Source organism: Schistocerca americana, chromosome 1 (genome assembly GCF_021461395.2).
Source record: "Schistocerca americana isolate TAMUIC-IGC-003095 chromosome 1, iqSchAmer2.1, whole genome shotgun sequence".
Lineage (NCBI taxonomy): Eukaryota > Metazoa > Arthropoda > Insecta > Orthoptera > Acrididae > Schistocerca > Schistocerca americana.
In genome coordinates, this window is record NC_060119.1 from 792,707,223 (window position 1) to 792,726,550 (window position 19,328).

Consider the following 19,328-nt stretch of genomic DNA (forward strand, 5'->3'; position numbering starts at 1 on the left):
TTATATAGTGGTCAATGTAAACTTTTAATGTGATGCATTTCTAAGTAAATTTGAGTCTACTATTGACAACTGGTTCTCAGCTTAAACAGTAAAATATGGCACCAAGTAAAATGTGATGTCAGTAGTGAATCAAAGAAGCCCTGAATAACAATACATTTCAGGAGGACGACGGTTCAATCCCGCGTCCGGCCATCCTGATTTAGGTTTTCCGTAATTTCCCTAAATCGCTCCAGGCAAATGCCGGGATGGTTCCTTTGAAAGGGCACGGCCGACTTCCTTCCCCGTCCTTCCCTAATCCGATGAGACTGATGACCTCGCTGTTCGGTCTCTTCTCCCAAACAACCCAACCCAACAATACATTAAAATATATTGTAGCTGAAAGAGAGATCTGTACAGTACGGTCAAGATAAGAATGGATTTAGAATTGCTTTCATATTTCAAATTATAGAAATTGTCATGCTTCTTGGAGCACACACAGAATGAGTCGCCAGTTATTGCTTTTCTTTTGCATTAATATCATACATTCTTAAATACAAGAAATGCTGCTCTAGTATGATGCACTTATAAAGTGTTTCAGAGAAATTGAGGTTCAGTGTTTCACAATCCTGTTGCGTACCATACAAGAATGCTAGCCCTTGAGCAGTGGTGGTAGCACAACTGATGAAGGCAGCAGACTATGTAGAAATCTGCTGTATTGTGTTAAAATTCCTTTTTTCCTCTTACCACCAATCTTCCACCAAATACTTGCATCACTACAAACCCTGTCTCACTGAAAAGGAATGATGTTGATAATAATAATAATGATAAACATTGTGGTACATTCCTGATAAGGTATAATCAGGTATAATAAGGATTATTGATGAAATGATAGTTTACATATTGATAATATTTTGAACATATTGCAAATACAGTGATGGATATTTTTTTTGTCCACATCTACATAAATATTGTGTTAACCACTGCACTTTGCATCACAAAGGGTACATCATACCAATATTATCTAATTTATTTTCTATTCCATTTGCATATTGAATGGATGGAAAAGTAAAGTACCTGCCAAAATGCTTCCATATGGGCCCTAATCTCTCTTATCTTCTTCTTATGATCCCTACATGAGACGTATGTTGGTGGCACCATTAGCCTGGTATGCCTTCACTGCCATACTCACATGACTGTATCAATAAATAAATGATCATTCTGTCACAGTTCCTTATAATATCTTCATTATACCTCACCACAAATATATCAGAACAATTATTATTATTATTATACCTTAAAAACATTTATTGTAGTGATTCAATGCTTACTTGAAAAAGAGGAGATAAATATAAAATGATGTGACTCAAACATGCCTAGAGATTTCTTGTCAGCCACCTTTGCCACTTGCACTAATGTTGCTCCTCTGTGGCTGGCACTTTCATGCGGTATTCAACAGGCTTGTAAAACGTGGAACCTGAATTTCTCAGACACACTTAAGAAGCCTGTCATAATAGAGCAGCCTTTGTTATGTCTAAGTATCTACTACAACCATGCAAAAGTTGAACAAAATTGGTAACCCATTTTGTGTATGCTTCCATGTTTAGTAACTAAATAAAACTCTGAAATGGTCCATAACAGCTGTCATGCCTATTTAACAATCACTTCTTTGACATAACAGAGAAACAAAAGTTATTCAGCTTGAAAGAAAAGTCATTACAGTATAAGTGAGGATCACCAACACATGCATTTAATGATTTACTATAATAATAATAATAATTATTATTATTATAACATTTAGAAACCTTAGCTTTGTCTTCTGTACGTATTATGAGGTTTTGATGGCTGCAGTTTAATCATGATAGAAACTGTACTGTTCACTCTTAAGTCTTTCTGCTTCAGTTAACTAAAAAGGACACAGGATGCAAGCTGTTGATGAAATTATGCTTAGGATCCCATGAACACTATATTTTACACTATTCTAAGAGTTTTAACTCTTGCAAGAATACAAGCTTATCATGATTTAAATTGCTACAATGCATTTTCTTACTCTTTGTTCAGAAACTGAAAGTGCCACCCAGTCAAGTACACGGTTTCCAGAAATTTTATCCACATCCCCCAATGATTCATTTCAGTCTTGTGAATTTCTCTCATTGCATAGTGGACCCCACAAAATTTACTCTGGCAACACGCTCAAGACCTCATTCGGCAATATTACTGAGTTAGCAAAATTTGCACTCTCATACACATGAAAATTTGGAGCATCTAATGGAATAATAAGTGTTAATCAGTTAGATTAATTACTGAGCCCTATGTTTAATATGGTAACATAACTCTCTTTATTTCCATAGTGCCCAAGGTATATTTCATTAAAAACATTCATAGTAACAAACTACTTTTTTGGCAAAATGTACAAAACTGTCTTATACAGTTATGTTTCAGTTGCAAATTTTGTAGATTCACATCAGTTAAGTCAATCAGACAACAGTATGGGGCGTCATTGAAGAAATGATCAATATTTGGGGCTATGACATGCAAGAACACTCATTCATATGGATGTATGCCCTGTTCTAAATGGTTTCTGAAATAGAACACATTTAATGTACATTTGTTTTTGGACTAGTGGCATGCACATTTGTGTCTTAACCTGTCTGACATTTTGTTCTAACCCAACTACCTGGTTGCTTTCAATCTCTTTCCTTGGAATGTCTTTCTGCCATTAAACTAGCTCGTCCAACACTCAGTTGCCCTTTATGTGTTGTGAGTAAAGTAGTGCAAGGGACGGAGAGTGTATCAGAGAGAAACTTCTGTTAACTGTGTTTGTACACGTGCTGGCTAAAATGCCACACACCTACACTAATTTAGAATATGCAGATATGGTGTATTTTTACTGCTTATGTGATGGTAGCACTCCTGCTGCTGTCGAAAACTACCTAAAGCGCTTTCCAATATGTTGAATTCTTGATTTTACAGTACTTACCACAGTTTTCAACATCTTTCGTGAAACATGTATTCTTACAAGTTCCCAATTTTCTTCTGAACGTGTAGTTCAACAACCTGTTCAGGAACAGCAACCCATTGTTGAAATGGTGCAGTGTAGTCTTATTACCAACTGCATCTCAGTACTGTGGATGTGGCAACATCCCATGAACACATGTATGGTGAATATTACGTGCAAAAATCTTGTACCCATTTCCCGCAGCCTTCACATTGGTGACAATGCCTCACGACTTGAATTTTGTTTTTGTTTAAATGACAGTCATCATTTGCTTCCGTTAATACTGTTCGTTGATGAAGCCATGTTTACATGGAATGGAATTAACTGTGAACATAATAATCATCTATGGTCACTGGAAAATTTGCACACTTCAGTGGAAACCGAGCTCCACATTCACTTTTTTGATCAATGATTGGTGCAGTGTGAATAGAACATGTTGCTAGGTCCAGTCATTTTTTACGAGTGAATGACGGGACAGAATTACTTGCATTGTTGGAACATTACTTTGTTGAACACCTTGAGAACATTCCTTCGGCCAAGCTGACTGCAATTTTCAGCATAATGGAGAACTTACACATTTTACCAGATGTGTAAGGGAATATCTTATTTGCACTTGCCCTATCTCTGGATTAGTAGCATAATCAGCTCGCCACCAAGATCACTAAATCTTATGCCATTAGATTTTTGTTTATGAGGTTGGATGAAGTCTGGGGTGTACAAATGAAAGGTGAATGCGTAAGATGAACTGTTTGGTCAAATCATGGACAGTGTTGCTCTCATTAGGGATCGTGCAGAGGCACTCAGGCGACATGTTCTCCCAATACTGCACAAATACATTGAAGTTGGTGGTGGTTATATTCAAACATTTATTATGAACTATACAACAGCTGTAATGTGATGTGTATGATGATGCTGATACTTTGTAAAATGCATGTTGTAATGCTTATTAACTGTTGTACAGGGTGGTTATAATTGAACTTTCACTACTTGAGAGGGCCCCCACGAAAAGCAAGTGATCTCATAGGACAATGAATATTTATGGGAATATTTGTAAGGATGTGTGTACCAAGTTTACATTCCAGGTTACAAATGCTCAGTGGGAGGACCATCTGCATGTGTGACAGCCTGGCACTGCTCTAGAGATTGCTCTATTACTGCCCAAAACATCTCAGGTGGAATGTTGGCTACCTCCCTCGCTATGCTCATATTCGACCTCCAACGTGTGCCTGTGTGCCATTGATAAACACTGTTCTTCAGGTAACCCAATAGCCAAAAATCACCTAGGTTCCAATCTGGTTGTTGTGGTAGCATGCAGTTTGGAATGATAGGCCAATGATTTGGTTTTCTCCAGATGGGTTACAGTGTAACGAATTGACGTCATGAGCAGTGTGATGTGGAGCTCCGTGTGCATCAGAACAATTGAATGCAAAGCACCTCTCTCCCATAGATCAGGGATGATAAGTGTATGAATGATAAGTCTATGAAGCAGATCAGAGTAATGTGTGCTGTTTGTGCTGCATGTCCTTGGTTCTTGGTGTTTGAGATCCTCCCACGTCAAACATGTCGGTACCAGTGGCAAATGGGAAGTCATAAGACCAACACTACTGGCAATATATATTCTGTAGAATACAGTCTGAGCATCATTCTTAAACAGTTTTCTTTCTACACTGGCTCAAGTAGCTAAAGTTTAATTATAACCACTCTGTACATAAGTAAACTTCACAATATGGAGTAATACAGAAAATAAATAACAATATTCATTAAATGTTTTCTATCTTGGAAACCATTCGGAATCGGGCACATGTCTATATGAAGTTTTATGGTGTATACCCCTTCTGGGACAAGATATATATCCACACTCAGCTGTAGATTTTTGCCGCACTGTCCTTAGGGTTCATATGGTTGTCATTTCCATTAATTTTCATCATACTTGTAGGATTTTAAACAGTCTTTGATGCCAATGTTTTTCTTTTATTCTCTGACTGGTTTCAATCTGTCTTCAGGTATGTCTTAATAGGTGCAATTTTTTCAGAGAGATCATTACAGTAGTATAAAATAGTAATGCATAAAGCATTTATGTAAATTATTTGAAAGTCTGTTTAGAGCCAACACGCCTTTCGTTCGAAACTGTTATATAAGCACAAAAAACTTCTAGACAGATAAGCTGTGTCAAAAGATGTTAAAACATAATAGAAATTATAACATACAAACACAGACAACCTTTAGTGTGAGGGCACTGTCAGCATAAAGTACTTGCAGCTATGGTGCAGGCAACTGAAGGGATTGGCCACCAAATGTCACTCCATCTGAGCACAGCTGACAGTCATATATTAAAACAACATTATCATGGATAGCAAAATATGCATAAATGAAACACCTGTGAGCTAATAATAAAATGGAAGTAGTACTTGAACTATATAATTAGGCCTGTGTCGATAAAGTACGAGGGTCGTTCAGTAAGTAATGCCCGACATTTTTTTTTCTCAGAACATATTTATTGTTAAGAGTCAGAATATGGTGATAATATACATCAACATGTCTTGTCCGTGTCCTATTTTTCTACGTAGTCCTCATCACGTTCTATGGTCGTACGACAATGTTGTGGAAGAGCATGTATTCCCAGCTGATAAAAGCTCTTGTCCTGTAGGCATAGCCACCTTTTCACTGCATGACTAATACAAGTGTGTTCCCTGTAGAGAATCTTTAAGCGGCCCAAAGATATGGAAACCCGAGGCTGTCGGGTCTGGACTGTAGGGTGGATGAGGCAATGATGTCTAACCCAATTTGGCAATGTGTTTCAGGGTTTTCAGACTTGTGTGTGGGTGTACATTATCATGTTGGAGCAAGGTTTCTGCTGGATCTTGTCCGATCGAACGCGTCAGAAACGATTCTTGAGTTTATTCAGAGTCTTCATGTATGCCTCTGAATTGATGGTTGACCCTCTTGGCATTACATCCACGAGAATGACGTGATCACAATCGCAGAAGACTGTCACCATGACTTTTCTGGCAGAGGCGGGGTTGTCTTGAATTTCTTCTTTTGAGGTGAATGAGGATGATGCCACTCCATGGACCGCCTTTTTTTTCCCAGTGCAAAGTGGTGCACCCAACTTACGTCCCCCGTAACGATCCATGACAGAAAGGCCTCTCTGTTGGTCTCAAAATGCTCCAACAATTCAGATGGAATAGCTTTTCTTTGAATCGTGTGGTCCACTGAGTGTATTCGTGGAACCCATTGTGAACACTTCTTTGAATATATGAGAGTCTCGATCATTGCAGACACACATCCAATGCTGACTGACAACTGTAGAGCCAATTGTCGAGTTGTGGTGTGCCAGTTGACACATAATGGCATCCACATGATTCAGTAGGTCTGGAGCAGTGGCTGTGACAGGACGTCCCGAGTGTGGCTGATCATGGAGCTCTGTTTCTGCATTTCCTGAGGCTGTAACTTTCTTTACTCATCGCCAACTGTACTCCTATCAACTGTAGCATTGCTACACCTGCACACAAACGTTTATGGATGTTTACCATGGTTTCTTTTTCTGCACCCAAGAATTTAATAATAGCACACTGCTCGTAATGTGAGTCGTATGTGGACGCCATTTTGACACTGTACTACAGCTCTGCCATCTGCCAGAATGGTTCGAAACTTCATCAGTGCGCAGAACAAACATCAGATGTGAAGCACCAACAGGGACGTTTGTCTGTGTATATTAACGACTTTTTTTTTTTTTTTTTTTTTTTAAATATGGGGCAATACTTTTTGAACGACCCTCGTACTAGCTACAATTTTAAAATGGATGTATTTAAGATATGTATTGTATACTACGTATTGCTTTGGAAGCAGCAGACCAACCATCAAAAGAAACAGAATACACAATGAGCATGCGAAAAAAAAAAGCCAAGGAGGTGCCAAAATATGTGACCTCACTGATATTGGACAGTGGTGCATGCTTCTCTGACTGGTTTGGATGCGGGTGGTGTGTGGCTGGGAACAGAAATTAAAAGGAGTTGGGTCAGAAAGATTGTAAGTATGCTAGAATTACTGTCAGATAATGAAAGAGAAGCATTCAGTGTAAATTTGTTTTGTTCATTCAGAATTTTGTTAGGGCAGTGTTTCTTGTGTCCATAGATCTGTAGTTCTAAGAGATTCAGTAACTGACCTTTTGGTGCAGTGTGCAGTACTTGCAAGTCGTTATCTGTAGTTGTGTTCTGTAAGATGTAATCCGAATATGATCTTGTTCTGTGGATGTATGTTCGCTGAACCTATTAGGGGCAGTCAAATGAAAATGAGACAGATGGAAGAAATATATTATTGTTTGTTTCAAAAGTAATTTCCAAAACTGTTAATCCATTGCTCCCACTATGAGACAAGATGATAAACACCTTCCTGGAAAAATGGTTTCATTTGCCTACAGAACCGTGATTATACCCAGGCATACACCTCTCCACCCATAGCAAATCGAAGGCCACGGATGTCATTCCTCTAACCACAAAAATATATAAATTGTGTGGAGAGAGACTGTGTAAATGTGTAAGCACTTTCCAGTGAAACTTCTGCAGTACAATCAAAACAATTCCTTATTTTTGGAGCCCTGAAGGAAGACATTTGTGGCCATCGATTTTCTTCAGGCACAAGTGTGTAGCTGGCCTTCAGTGAGGATGAGATCAACATCAAGGAGAGTGGCATGGAAACAGGTCAGTCCATGTGGCAAAGATGTCATCAATGTATCTAAACCATTTCAGTGGCTGAGGGCTTATGGATCCCAGCAAAGTGCCCTCCAAGTGACCCAACTCTCTATATATAGACACACACACACACACACACACACACACACACACACACACACACACACACACACACACCTAAAAACAAAGATGATGTGACTTACCAAACGAAAGCGCTGGCACGTTGATAGACACACAAACATACACACAAAATTCAAGCTTTCGCAACAAACTGTTGCCTCATCAGGAAAGAGGGAAGGAGAGGGAAAGACGAAAGGATGTGGGTTTTAAGGGAGAGGGTAAGGAGTCATTCCAATCCCGGGAGCGGAAAGACTTACCTTAGGGGGAAAAAAGGACAGGTATACACTCGCACACACACTCATATCCATCCGCTTGTGTCTGTGTATGTGCGGATGGATATGAGTGTGTGTGCGAGTGTATACCTGTCCTTTTTTCCCCCTAAGGTAAGTCTTTCCGCTCCCGGGATTGGAATGACTCCTTACCCTCTCCCTTAAAACCCACATCCTTTCGTCTTTCCCTCTCCTTCCCTTCTTCCCTCTTTCCTGATGAGGCAACAGTTTGTTGCGAAAGCTTGAATTTCATGTTTATGTTTGTGTTTGTTTGTGTGTCTATCGACCTTCCAGCACTTTCGTTCGGTAAGTCACAACATCTGTGTTATTACTCAAAAACGTTGTAAAACTGAACATTCAAAAAAGTCATAAAAATGTTAGAATTTCACAGTCAAAAACTCTTAAATGCTGAAAAATACTCTTCAGTACTCATAAACCCATTTAAGTGTTCCAACAGTAACCTAATTTTGAAATATTGTTCAGTCATTCACTTTTCCATTTCTTTACGGAACACCGAGAACATTCTAAAGTAATCAAGAACGTCTGAAAAGTTGTAGAATACTACTGTGGGTTAATTTAGATCATCATCCATTGACATCACCACCACCACCACCACCACCACCACCACAAGTTGTGCTGATTGCGGTGTGCCGTGACCCCCTGAACCCCATGAACCTGCTAAAGAAGTAGACCAGAGATCTTTGTGATTTGATCTACCTGCTCACTGTTCTCCCCTCAGTGTTTTGCCCTCAATCTTCCATTCTGTGATTACTGCTTGTTTTTCTCTTTTTTTGTCATACTATATGGCCAAAGAAATGAAGAATTTTTTTGACTGACATGTGAAGAAAGGTGCCTGGAGATATTCAGTTGCTCAGTTATGGACACAATCATTTTCCTTTTGATCCATTTTATGCATAGCATCTTGTGCCAGCACCATAGCTCAGACGCATCAATATGCTGCTTGTAAATGGCCTTAATGGTCCATATTTCACAACTGTAGATGAAGACAGGAAACACGAGTGTTTCAACAAGCTGGACTTTTGCAGTGTTTGTCATCACCCTGTTCTGACAAATCTTGGTGAGCTGTTTCATAGTCACTTGTCCTAGCACAATCCGTCTTATCATCTCACCTTCGCTCTTTTCTGCGTCACTGGTGGTTGATCCAAAATAGATGAAAAAAAATTATTACTTCTAGTTCCATTAATAAACATGTGAGTTGAACTTGTGCTTGTGGATCAATAATCATGAGTTCGGACTTACTAAGATTGATGCCTAATCCATATGATAGACTTAAATCCTTTACTTTTGTTTGGGGCTCAGCATGTTAACAGTTCTTCTGTCAATTGAGATATCCTTAGTCCATCCATCAAGAGCATTCCTAATGAAATGTACAGCTGAGGAGAGAGAACACAACCGAATTTGACACCTTTTGATATATGGAAGAAATCAGACATGCCAGCACTTGTCTTCACAACTGCAAGGTGATTTTTGTATGGACTTCTGATTACTGCTGTGAAGTGTGGTGGGACGCCAAGCTCTGCAAGCAGCTGCCACAACTGTTCTCAGACAACACAGTCAAAGGCTTTCCTATAGTCAAGGAAGAAGATGAAAAGAGGAACACCAAACTCTTGTGATTTCCCGATTATCCATTGTATGTTGAGAGTCTGTCCAAGAGTTCCTTTTCCTTCAATGACATCTGCTTGTTCTGTGGATACGTGATGAGTCTGGATATACAGCTTCAAATGCTGGTTGAAGATATAGAGAAAAATTTTGCTCCAGGGCATTCAAGAATATTTTCAGGGTGTATATGTCCTGGGACAACCAGGAAATCTGATAATATTTTCAAACAATGGAAACTCCACGTAGCAATGTCAACAATGTAGGAAAAAACAGATTGCTACTTACGGTAAAGAAGACACAGACAGGCACGATTAAAAGACATCTACTTATAACTTTTGGCCACAGCCTTCATCAGTAAAGACACACACACACACACACACACACACACACGACATTCTCTCTTTTTATGTAAGTGTCTTTTAATTGTGCTTGTCTGCAACTTAACACATCTTCTTTACGGTAAGCTTCCTACATCATCATAACTGTAGATGCGAAATAACACCTGTCTTCTAGCATTCTCTGGCAACTGCTCAAACGAACCTATTGCTAACAGGTCGTGGGTGAATATTGCAAATTGTGGTTTGAGAAGTGTTACTTTCAAAGTAAATTTCCTTTTACACAAGATAAATTATAAGTGTGAGAATGTGCAATGAATTTCTTAAATCTCAGAGCATTTGACTATCATTCAAAACTGAACACTTAGTGGACCAGCCACCTAGAAAAATTTTGGGACCAGAAGACCAGACGTTTATGTCATCATTTAAAATTTTACTGGCGCATTTGTGTTTGATAATATCTCAAAGGGTAACACGTGCAAAAAAAGACCGATATTATAAGCTTAGCTTTTGTTGTAGCTATGTTATATGTCTATTGATTTAAACCGTAAACTTTTTCTATTTGTGTGCTTGTGCTGGTTAACAGTGATATTGCTGTTGGCTGACTATTACGTGCCGTATACTCTGAATATCTGCTGTCATTTGCTTTTCAGATTACATGACAAGAGTTTGACAGAAGCACATTGCAATCTCGATTTCAGTGCTATGGAAACTAACATGCTGTGTGTGATGGAATTTGTAGTTACACTTCGTAATACAAAAATATGCAGTGCAAATGTTGCTGCGCATCAAAGATCTTCCCAAGACATGTTATTTTTTTGCTGGGTTCTTTTCCTAAAGTGCCGGGAAGTTTTATGCCGATGCATAAAACGTTTACAATTTAAAGGATTGACAAGTTTTGCAGTTCAGAGGGAATACTGTCACTTAACATGGAGAAAGTGTATTTTCACCCAGGAAAATGTGTATTGTTAACCGAGAAATAGTGAAATTTTGTTTTTCCTTGTCTGTAAATGCACCCTGATTTTAGAATATTTGAAAATGTTCGTTAATATTCGAGAATATTCCTAAAAACTCAAGAACATTACAGACAAATCTCGCCATCACCTATGTATACCTTTCTGTGCTGGAATGTATCCCCACAACAGAATAACAGAATGTTCAAGAAAATCCTGGAACATTCTGGAGACTCTAGTAAATTCTGGTACCTTTTGAAAGATTCTATAACATTCTAGAAGGAACATTCTGGTCAGTCTTGGCATTCAATTCCCTTTTGCTTCACTGACTTCCCACAAGAAGCCCTTTGGTGTGATGCTCTCTTTGACTTCCATATCTTTGAACCTAACTCCTACAGCTCCAAACCATAACCTCCTTAATGGATGGGGGGATAGTAGGCTACCGAACCATATAACTGCCATAGGACTGTGGGGGTTGGTTGTGTAGCTGCAGTGGTACACATGGACAAATCATGCTAATGTTTATAGTGCATATTGACTATGTTTTTATGTCTTTTCGCTGTACCTATCTTGGCTACAGGTTTTTTTTATGTTCATGTAATAGTTTCCAATCAAAGGTATGTTACGTCAGTGATTTTCATATAAATTATATAAATGATTTTCCCAGTACTGTTGTGTGCTATTATAATAGTTTCACTGATAAATTTGCACTTTTTTAAAGAAATGTCTGAGGATGATTTTATAGATGGCAGTCATCAAACAAAAAAGTTTTTGATTAAACAATGGAAAATCCAGGCTGGAAAAATAACAGTAATATGAGAAGGATAGATTACTACTCTCCATACAGCGGAAATGTTTAATCACAGATGAGCACAACAGAAAGACTGTCGAGAAAGTAAACTTTTGGCCAAAAAGGGCCTCATTGGAACTAGGCGACAAGCACATGCACGTGAAATCCCGATGAAGGACTCTTTGGCTGAAAGCTTACTTTATTTGACAGTTCTTTTGCTGTGTCCATCTACAACTCAACATCTCTGCCATGTGGTGAGTTTTTTGATTAAAGACTGTTAAATATTCTTAAAATATTATAAAGAGGATTTCTGTATCCTTCACCATGATTATGCCTCATTTATCAGTTTTTGTCATAATTTAGCAATACTTTACTGAATGTAAGGATTGTCAGTTACAGCTTCAGATTTTGTGATGGCACTTGCAATGCCTGGTATCATGAAGTACATGATGTATTACATTTTCTTGCAGTAACACAATTACGTTTCATAAAAATAAATGTACATGGATGCTGTAAACCTCATCATTACGAAGTGTCGTATTCATGATCTAGGGAACAAGTACTAATCTAATCTAATCTCATGACTCAGCATTGTCAGGATGTGAGTTGTATTACATTTTTGCACTTCTGTCAAGTCCAACCGATGCAAATTGTTATATATCTTAAGGCATTGATCAGCTTGCCGGATAAAATATTAGTCACGCAGCTCCCTTTGTAGCACCATAAATGATGTATGACTTCTACCAGTTGCCCGCGTGATCTTCTGCCACTGCCATAAGTTGTGGCAGTGAAGTGGTGTGGTATCTGTGCAGTAAGATGGGTAAACATAGAGACTTGACAGAATAGCAGAAAGAAACTATTGTATTTGAATGTGCCCATGCACACTTCACGAATGAAGTTGCCAAATTTGTTGATGTGTCAATGTGGACTGTTCAAAATACATATGATGATTAGTGTACTTGCAGCCACGTAGCACAGCTTAAGAACAGTGGCCATAAAAAAAAAAAAAAAAAAAAAAAAAAAAACCCTAGCTGACTGGGACTGGAGACGAGTATCACACCTTGTCAATGACAATTGGTTTTGAACCTGAAAGGAATTGCTACTGTTGCGGAATTCGGGTCGATCTAAACAAGTTTCTGAGGGAATGCAAGCACTGGACATCTAGAGTTAGGTTCCTCACAAAAGTCCATCGCCCATAGCGGCACATAAAGGTGCACATCTTCAGTGGCCCAAACAACTGATCAGCAGAGAAACGTAGTGTGGTGCAATGAGTCACCATTTTGTCTCTTTTCAAATGATGCAAGGTGTCTAGTGCACAGATAGCCATATGAGGCGTTCAACCTGCATTGTGCGAAGGGTATTTTAATCCTGCAGGTAGTTCTGTGGGGTTCTGGAGATACTTTTTGCACCATGAAATGGGTCAGCCAATTCATTCAGGTTATCACAAAGATGAACTGGAATATTTATTTTGACATTCTCGGTAACAGAGTGTTGGCCCGTTCTTCTACATCTTCATTGATGAGTATGCTGCAGAGGTTCGTGTCTACCAAGCTTACAATAGCTGTGTTCGCAAGGACTGTCTGCATACTTTCATGTATTGACAAACACCTGTACTCCCTAGTGCACAATGCCTGTCCTTCTGAATCACCTTAACTTAATCGCAAGGAAAATGTTTGGAGTATTAGGAAAAGTAGATGAAATGTAGCAATCAACAATTTCACAATTTAGTAACTTGATGGGATCTGTTCATTAATGATTGGCATCAACTGGCTGTGGCATACCTGAATAAACTTGTGAACACTGTTTCTTGCCGAAATGGGGCCATTATGAAGGCCAGAGGCAGTATTGCAAGGTATTAACGTGATCTCTCCTGGGGATTTCTGATGAAGGTCTTGTTGGCTGGAAGCTTACTTTCTGACAAATCATTTTGTTGTGCCTATCTGTGACTCAGCATCTCCACTATATGGTAAATAACAACTATCCTTTTCGTAATATTGTCGTTATCTATCCTGAATTTTCCATTGTTGAGTACTGGTACTACGTATTGAGCAATTGGTTGGAAATAGGCGTATTATTTGCAACAAATTTCATTAAGGAATAAATACACTGAGAAGCAGTGTCTAGAATACACAGTTCCTTGATCAGGTTTCTGCATAATATTCTTGAATTAACACCACAAATGAGTATTATGATACACTTTTGCACTCGAAAAACTTTTGCTCGGTTTGATGAGTTATCGCAGAATATGATCCTGTATAGCATAATGGAATGAAAGTAAGCAAAGCACACAGGTTTTTTTAATATATATATTTATATCTCCTACATTTGATATCAATCACATTGCAAATACAGACTTGTTTAGGTACTTCAGAAATTCTGTGATATACTGTTCCCAACTGAGTTTATTATTGAGCTGTAATACCAGAAATTAAACACTGTCAGCCTCTTCAATCTGCACATCTTCATATGCTATGTATGTGCTGGAAGGAAATCTCTTACAGGTTCTGAACTGCATATAGTGGGTCTTTTCAGAGTTTAATGACAGTGAATTAGCTTTAAACCCCTTATTAATGTCAGTGATAATTTGATTAACAGCCATCTGTACTTGACTTGCTATTTATTGCAATGTTGTATCCTGTGCAAACAAAACAAACTTAGTCGACATAAAAGTTTTCTGGGTGTGGTACTGCATCATAATGTATAAAACTACTGCTGCTGGAGAAAAATCAATGTTTCAGCCATGGTTGCAGCAGCTGAAACGTTGGTTTTTCTCCAGCAGCAGTAGTTTTATACATTATGACACGGTATCGTACCCAGAAAACTTTTATGTCGACACTCTGGCCGCGGAAGCCTACGCAATTATAAAACAGACTTAGCATCTGCCAATGTAACAGACGAGACGTCATTAATGTACACAAGAAAAAGCAGTGGACCTAAGATGGAACCTTGAGGAACACTACATGTAATTTATTCCCAATAAGATGAAGACTGAATGCTTACTCCACAGGTGTTTCATGACACACCCTTTTTTTCTGGTAGTTAGGTAAGACTTAAACCATTTGCAGCACTGTGAGCCAGCAACACCATAACAATCTAATTTACTTAAGAGAATGCTGTAATCCACATGAAGGCCTTTGACAGATCACAGAAAATGCCAGTAGCCTCTAATTTGCTATCTAATGAATTAAGTACATTCTCACTGTATGTGAAAATGCCCTTCTCTACAGCGGAACCCTTAAGAAAGCCAAACTGTGATTTGGACAATATATTATATGCAGTCAGATGCTTGAGAAGATACTGGAATACAACCTTTCAATTATTTTTGAAAAAGTGAGAAAATGTGAATTGGGTTGATAGTTTGGTGGTATCTCTTTATCCCCCTTCTTTTAAAGGGGCTTAACTTCAGCATATTTTTAGTCAGTCTGGAAATGTTCCACTGATAAGAGATTGATTACACACACAACTTAAGAAAAAACTCAACTGACATGAACACTTTTTAATTACGTTTGTTTATATGTTGTCATAACCGTCAAAATACTTTGAGTTTAAAGATTTTATGAAGGATGCTACATCTTTGGGAGAAGTGAGTGTCATTTCCATTTTACTGGAGTTATTTACAGAGAGTGATCTCAAGTAGTCTATTGCACTCTTTACTGAACTTGATGATCTCAGGCTACCAGTAATGGAAACAAAATACTTGTTTAAGGTGTTTGCAACACTGCATGCCCTTGTTACCAATGTTTCATTTATTTTTAGAGCTCTCTGTTCATCTTGCTCTCTGGCCCACCTGTCTCTGTCTTCACTACAATCCATGTAGTTTCCATTTTGTTGCCTGATGTCATTATCCTTCTCTCATAATAAAACTGCTTAGATTTCTGAATTTCTTGCTTCAGTATTTTACAGTATTCTATGTAATGCATTACAGTGCTAACATCAGAGCTGTTCCTAGATAGTAGATACAGTTTCCTTTTTGTCCCACATGACAACTTTATTCCTTGTGTAATCCATGACTTATTTTTAGAAATATGCCTAGAACATAAGTAAGTGTAACATCATAGCAAGAGAAAGGTTCTGAAGTAATTAAAAGGATATTTATATTGTAGGAAAAGATAGATTGCTACTTACCGTAAACAAGACATGTTAAGTTCCAGACAGGAACAGTAACAAGACACTCATACAAAGATTTCACCTGCAGCCTTCATCAGCAAAAGAGAAACAGAGAAACACATATCATTCATACACACAAGCAAGCACTCCACATGCACACAAACGCAACTCTGGCAGTTCAGTCCTAGCATTCTGGCCTCAGCTGCTGGAGTTGGTGGTCATGTGTGCATGAGGAGTGCTTCTTTGTTTGTTGTATGGCTGGTGTGTGTGTGTGTGTGTGTGTCTCTGTTTCTCTTCTGCTGATGAAGGTTGTAGCTGAAAGCTTTGTGTGAATGTCTTTTAATTGTGCTTGTCTGCAACTTAATGCATCTCCTTTACAGTAAGTAGCAATCTGTATTTTCCTACATTGTTGTTATTCCTAAGTGGTTCATTAAATAACTCCTCCAGGCTAAGAGGCTGTGGTTGAACAGCAGAAATTCTTCCTCGTGATGTTTTGTTGCCAACTGTGGGCAACATCTTCCGAGGTGAGTCAATGACCGGCTACTAGACTGTGGAGGTCCTGTTTATATAGAGCGCATAAAGGGTGCCACCACTCCTCACATGCAGTTGACAGTGAAACTATCTCTGACTAACACCATTACTCTTGATCAAAGGTAATCGGTTGTCACATCTTTGCTACGAAGTCGACCACCATATCTTATCTAACTGCTGACAATCGATTACCTTTGATCGAGAGTAATGACATTAATCAAAGATAGTTTCGCTGTCGACAACATGTGACAAATTGTGGCGCCCTCTATGTGTTCTACGTAAAAGGGACCTCCACAGTCTAGCAGCCAGTCGTTGGCTCATCTCGGTAGATGTTGCCCACAGTTGGCAACAAAATGTCAAGAGGAAGAATTTCTACTGTTCAACCACGGCCTCTTAGCCCGGAGGTTTTAATTAATGAAGACACCGGCAATGGAAGCCTACATGTTATGATTTGTACATGGGGTTTCCATTGTTTAAAAGGATGTTTATATATTTGCTACAAAAATTGCCACAGATACTGCTACAACTTCAGCCCTACATGTCTGTCTAGAAAAGTGTGTAAACTGTCCAAAATCAAATGTAGTTGTTGTCAAAAAGGGACACAAAAGTGTGCTTCAGCCTTAAGAAGAGGAAAATCATGATACTAAAAAACATTTTTTTAATGTTATTTACAATTTCCCAGTCTTCCTCTTCGTTTTAGCAAGTGAAAAAAGAATTTATTCGCCTCCTAAAGAGTAGGAATCTCATCATTTCCTTCAATGTGACGCAGGTGCCTCTCCAGCTGATTACAACTGTTTGCAGATGACATTTATTTTGCATATGCACCTTTTCTGCTTCTTTAGTGACAGTGATAGGCTTGATTTCTAAGTAAAACCCTTTCTGAAATGTCAAGTCATTATTCTGCTGTAGTGCCAATACCTTAAATTTCTATTATTTCTGATTAAAACACTTTTCCTCTGGATAGTTTGTAGTTATTTTCAACAAATGTTTCCATTGTGGTATTTCAACTACCTTTATATACTATATTTATTTGTTTGCTTATTATTATTATTGTTATTATTATTATTATTATTATTATTATTACTATTCTACATTTTGTCTCTTACAGAAAGTGAAGTCTGTGGAGAGAGAACTTTCAAGAGCTCTGGAACTCGCACAGGGTTATCAGACTAGATGTTCCGAAATGGAATGTGAATTGGTCAAAGCAAAGAGCAGTACAGAGGCTACGGTGGCTCTCAGTGAAGCAAAGATGCTAAATCTGAACAATGAAATTGCTTCTATTACTGCTGAAAGGGACCGGTTGTTGACACGTGTATCTGATGTTGAAACAGCCATAACAAAGGTAAAAAAAAAAAAAAAAAAAAAACCTTTTTTATTCATGAAGAGGGGCTTTTCGCTTTACTTAAGAAAATTTTAGCTGTATAATAAATATTTCAGCCAATATTTAAGTATGTAGTGTAAGTATTTGGCAAGGTAGGGGGGGGGGGGGGGGGGGGGGGGGGAACTGAGAAAATTGGTGTGAAAAACTCATGAACATTTCATTTGAAAATTGGGTATATAGCATGGATATGTGGAAATGAAGTGCAGAAAGATAGTAGCTTATACACAGTGAGAGAGAACATCTCTACTGACTTGCAGTTGGGCAACTTAAAAGTCATATTACACTTTTATTTATGAACATTGGAGTTTATGAAAATAACTGATCAAGGGCAAATGAAGTAAAATGGCTACTCCCTTTATTTAAATAGTTTACATGGCATGTGATGAGAAATTTAGTTGTGAATGAAAATTCCAGCACACTAGCATGAACTTGCGTGTGAGGCGATATTATAGGGAAGAGGCTTCGGACCTGATACGGCCAGTACTCTTTGATGTTGCGAAGACCATAGTCTCTGGAAAGCAAGTTCTACTCACATTCAGTAATTAATGTATCAGGAGAATAAGTAGGTCAAGCAAAGAGCACTATTGAGGCGACAGTTTTTAGTAATGAAATTAGAATTGGTCCAGACATTATTCTGCTGGAATATCAAATGTGGGCTGTGTAGCAGAGAGGCCTATACCTGTATAAGCACACCATTCTTGATATGTTGAGACTCTAGCAGGTGTGTAAGACAGAACTAAAAGATGCGAAGTGGGTACCCCAAACCACTTACTGGGATTTGGGCACATACACCGATGCACCAAAGAAACTGGTATAGGCCTGCATATTCAAATACATAGATATGTAACAGGCAGAATACGGTGCTGCAGTTGGCAATGCCTATATAAGACGAAAAGTGTCTGGCACAGTTCTTAGATTTGTTACTGCTGCTACAAAGGCAGTTTATCAAGATTTAAATGACTTTGAATGTGGTGTTATAGTTGGCGCACGATCGATGGGACACAGCATCTCTGGGGTAGCGATGAAGTGGGAATTTTCCTATATGACCATTTAACAAGTGTACCGTGAATATCAGGAATCCAGTAAAACGTCATATCCCCTGACATTGCTGTGGCCGGAAAAAGATCTTGCAAGAATGGGACAAATGATGTCTAAAGAGAATCCTTCAGTGTGACAGAAGTGCAACCTTTCCGCAAATTGCAGCAGATTTCATTGCTGGGCCATCAACAAGTGTCAGCGTGCGTACCATTCAACGAAACACTATTGATATGGGCTTTCAGAGCCGATGGCCCTCTCGTATATCCTTGATGACTGCACGACACAAAGCTTTACGCCTCGCCTGAGCCTGTCAAGACCGACATTGGATTGTTGATGACTGGAAACATGTTGCTTGGTCAGACAAGTCTCGTTTCAAATTGTATCGAACGGATGGACATGTATGGGTATGGAGACAACCTTATGAATCCATGGGCCCTGCATGTCAGCAGGGGACTGTTCAAAGTGGTAGAGCCTCTCTAATGGTGTGTGGTGTGTGCAGTGTGCAGTTGGAGTGACATG

The 19,328-nt window shown here is 38.7% G+C and overlaps 1 protein-coding gene across 2 annotated transcripts in view; it reads left to right on the forward strand.

The window, feature by feature from the left end:
• The window catches only part of LOC124612477, a 230,798-nt gene that overhangs the window by 85,282 nt on the left and 126,188 nt on the right, over positions 1-19,328 (forward strand). For both annotated transcript variants that reach the window (XM_047140715.1, XM_047140722.1), the window contains exon 6: positions 17,499-17,732. In XM_047140715.1, the coding sequence (XP_046996671.1) occupies positions 17,499-17,732 (234 nt within the window). The remainder of the gene's footprint in view (positions 1-17,498; positions 17,733-19,328) is intronic.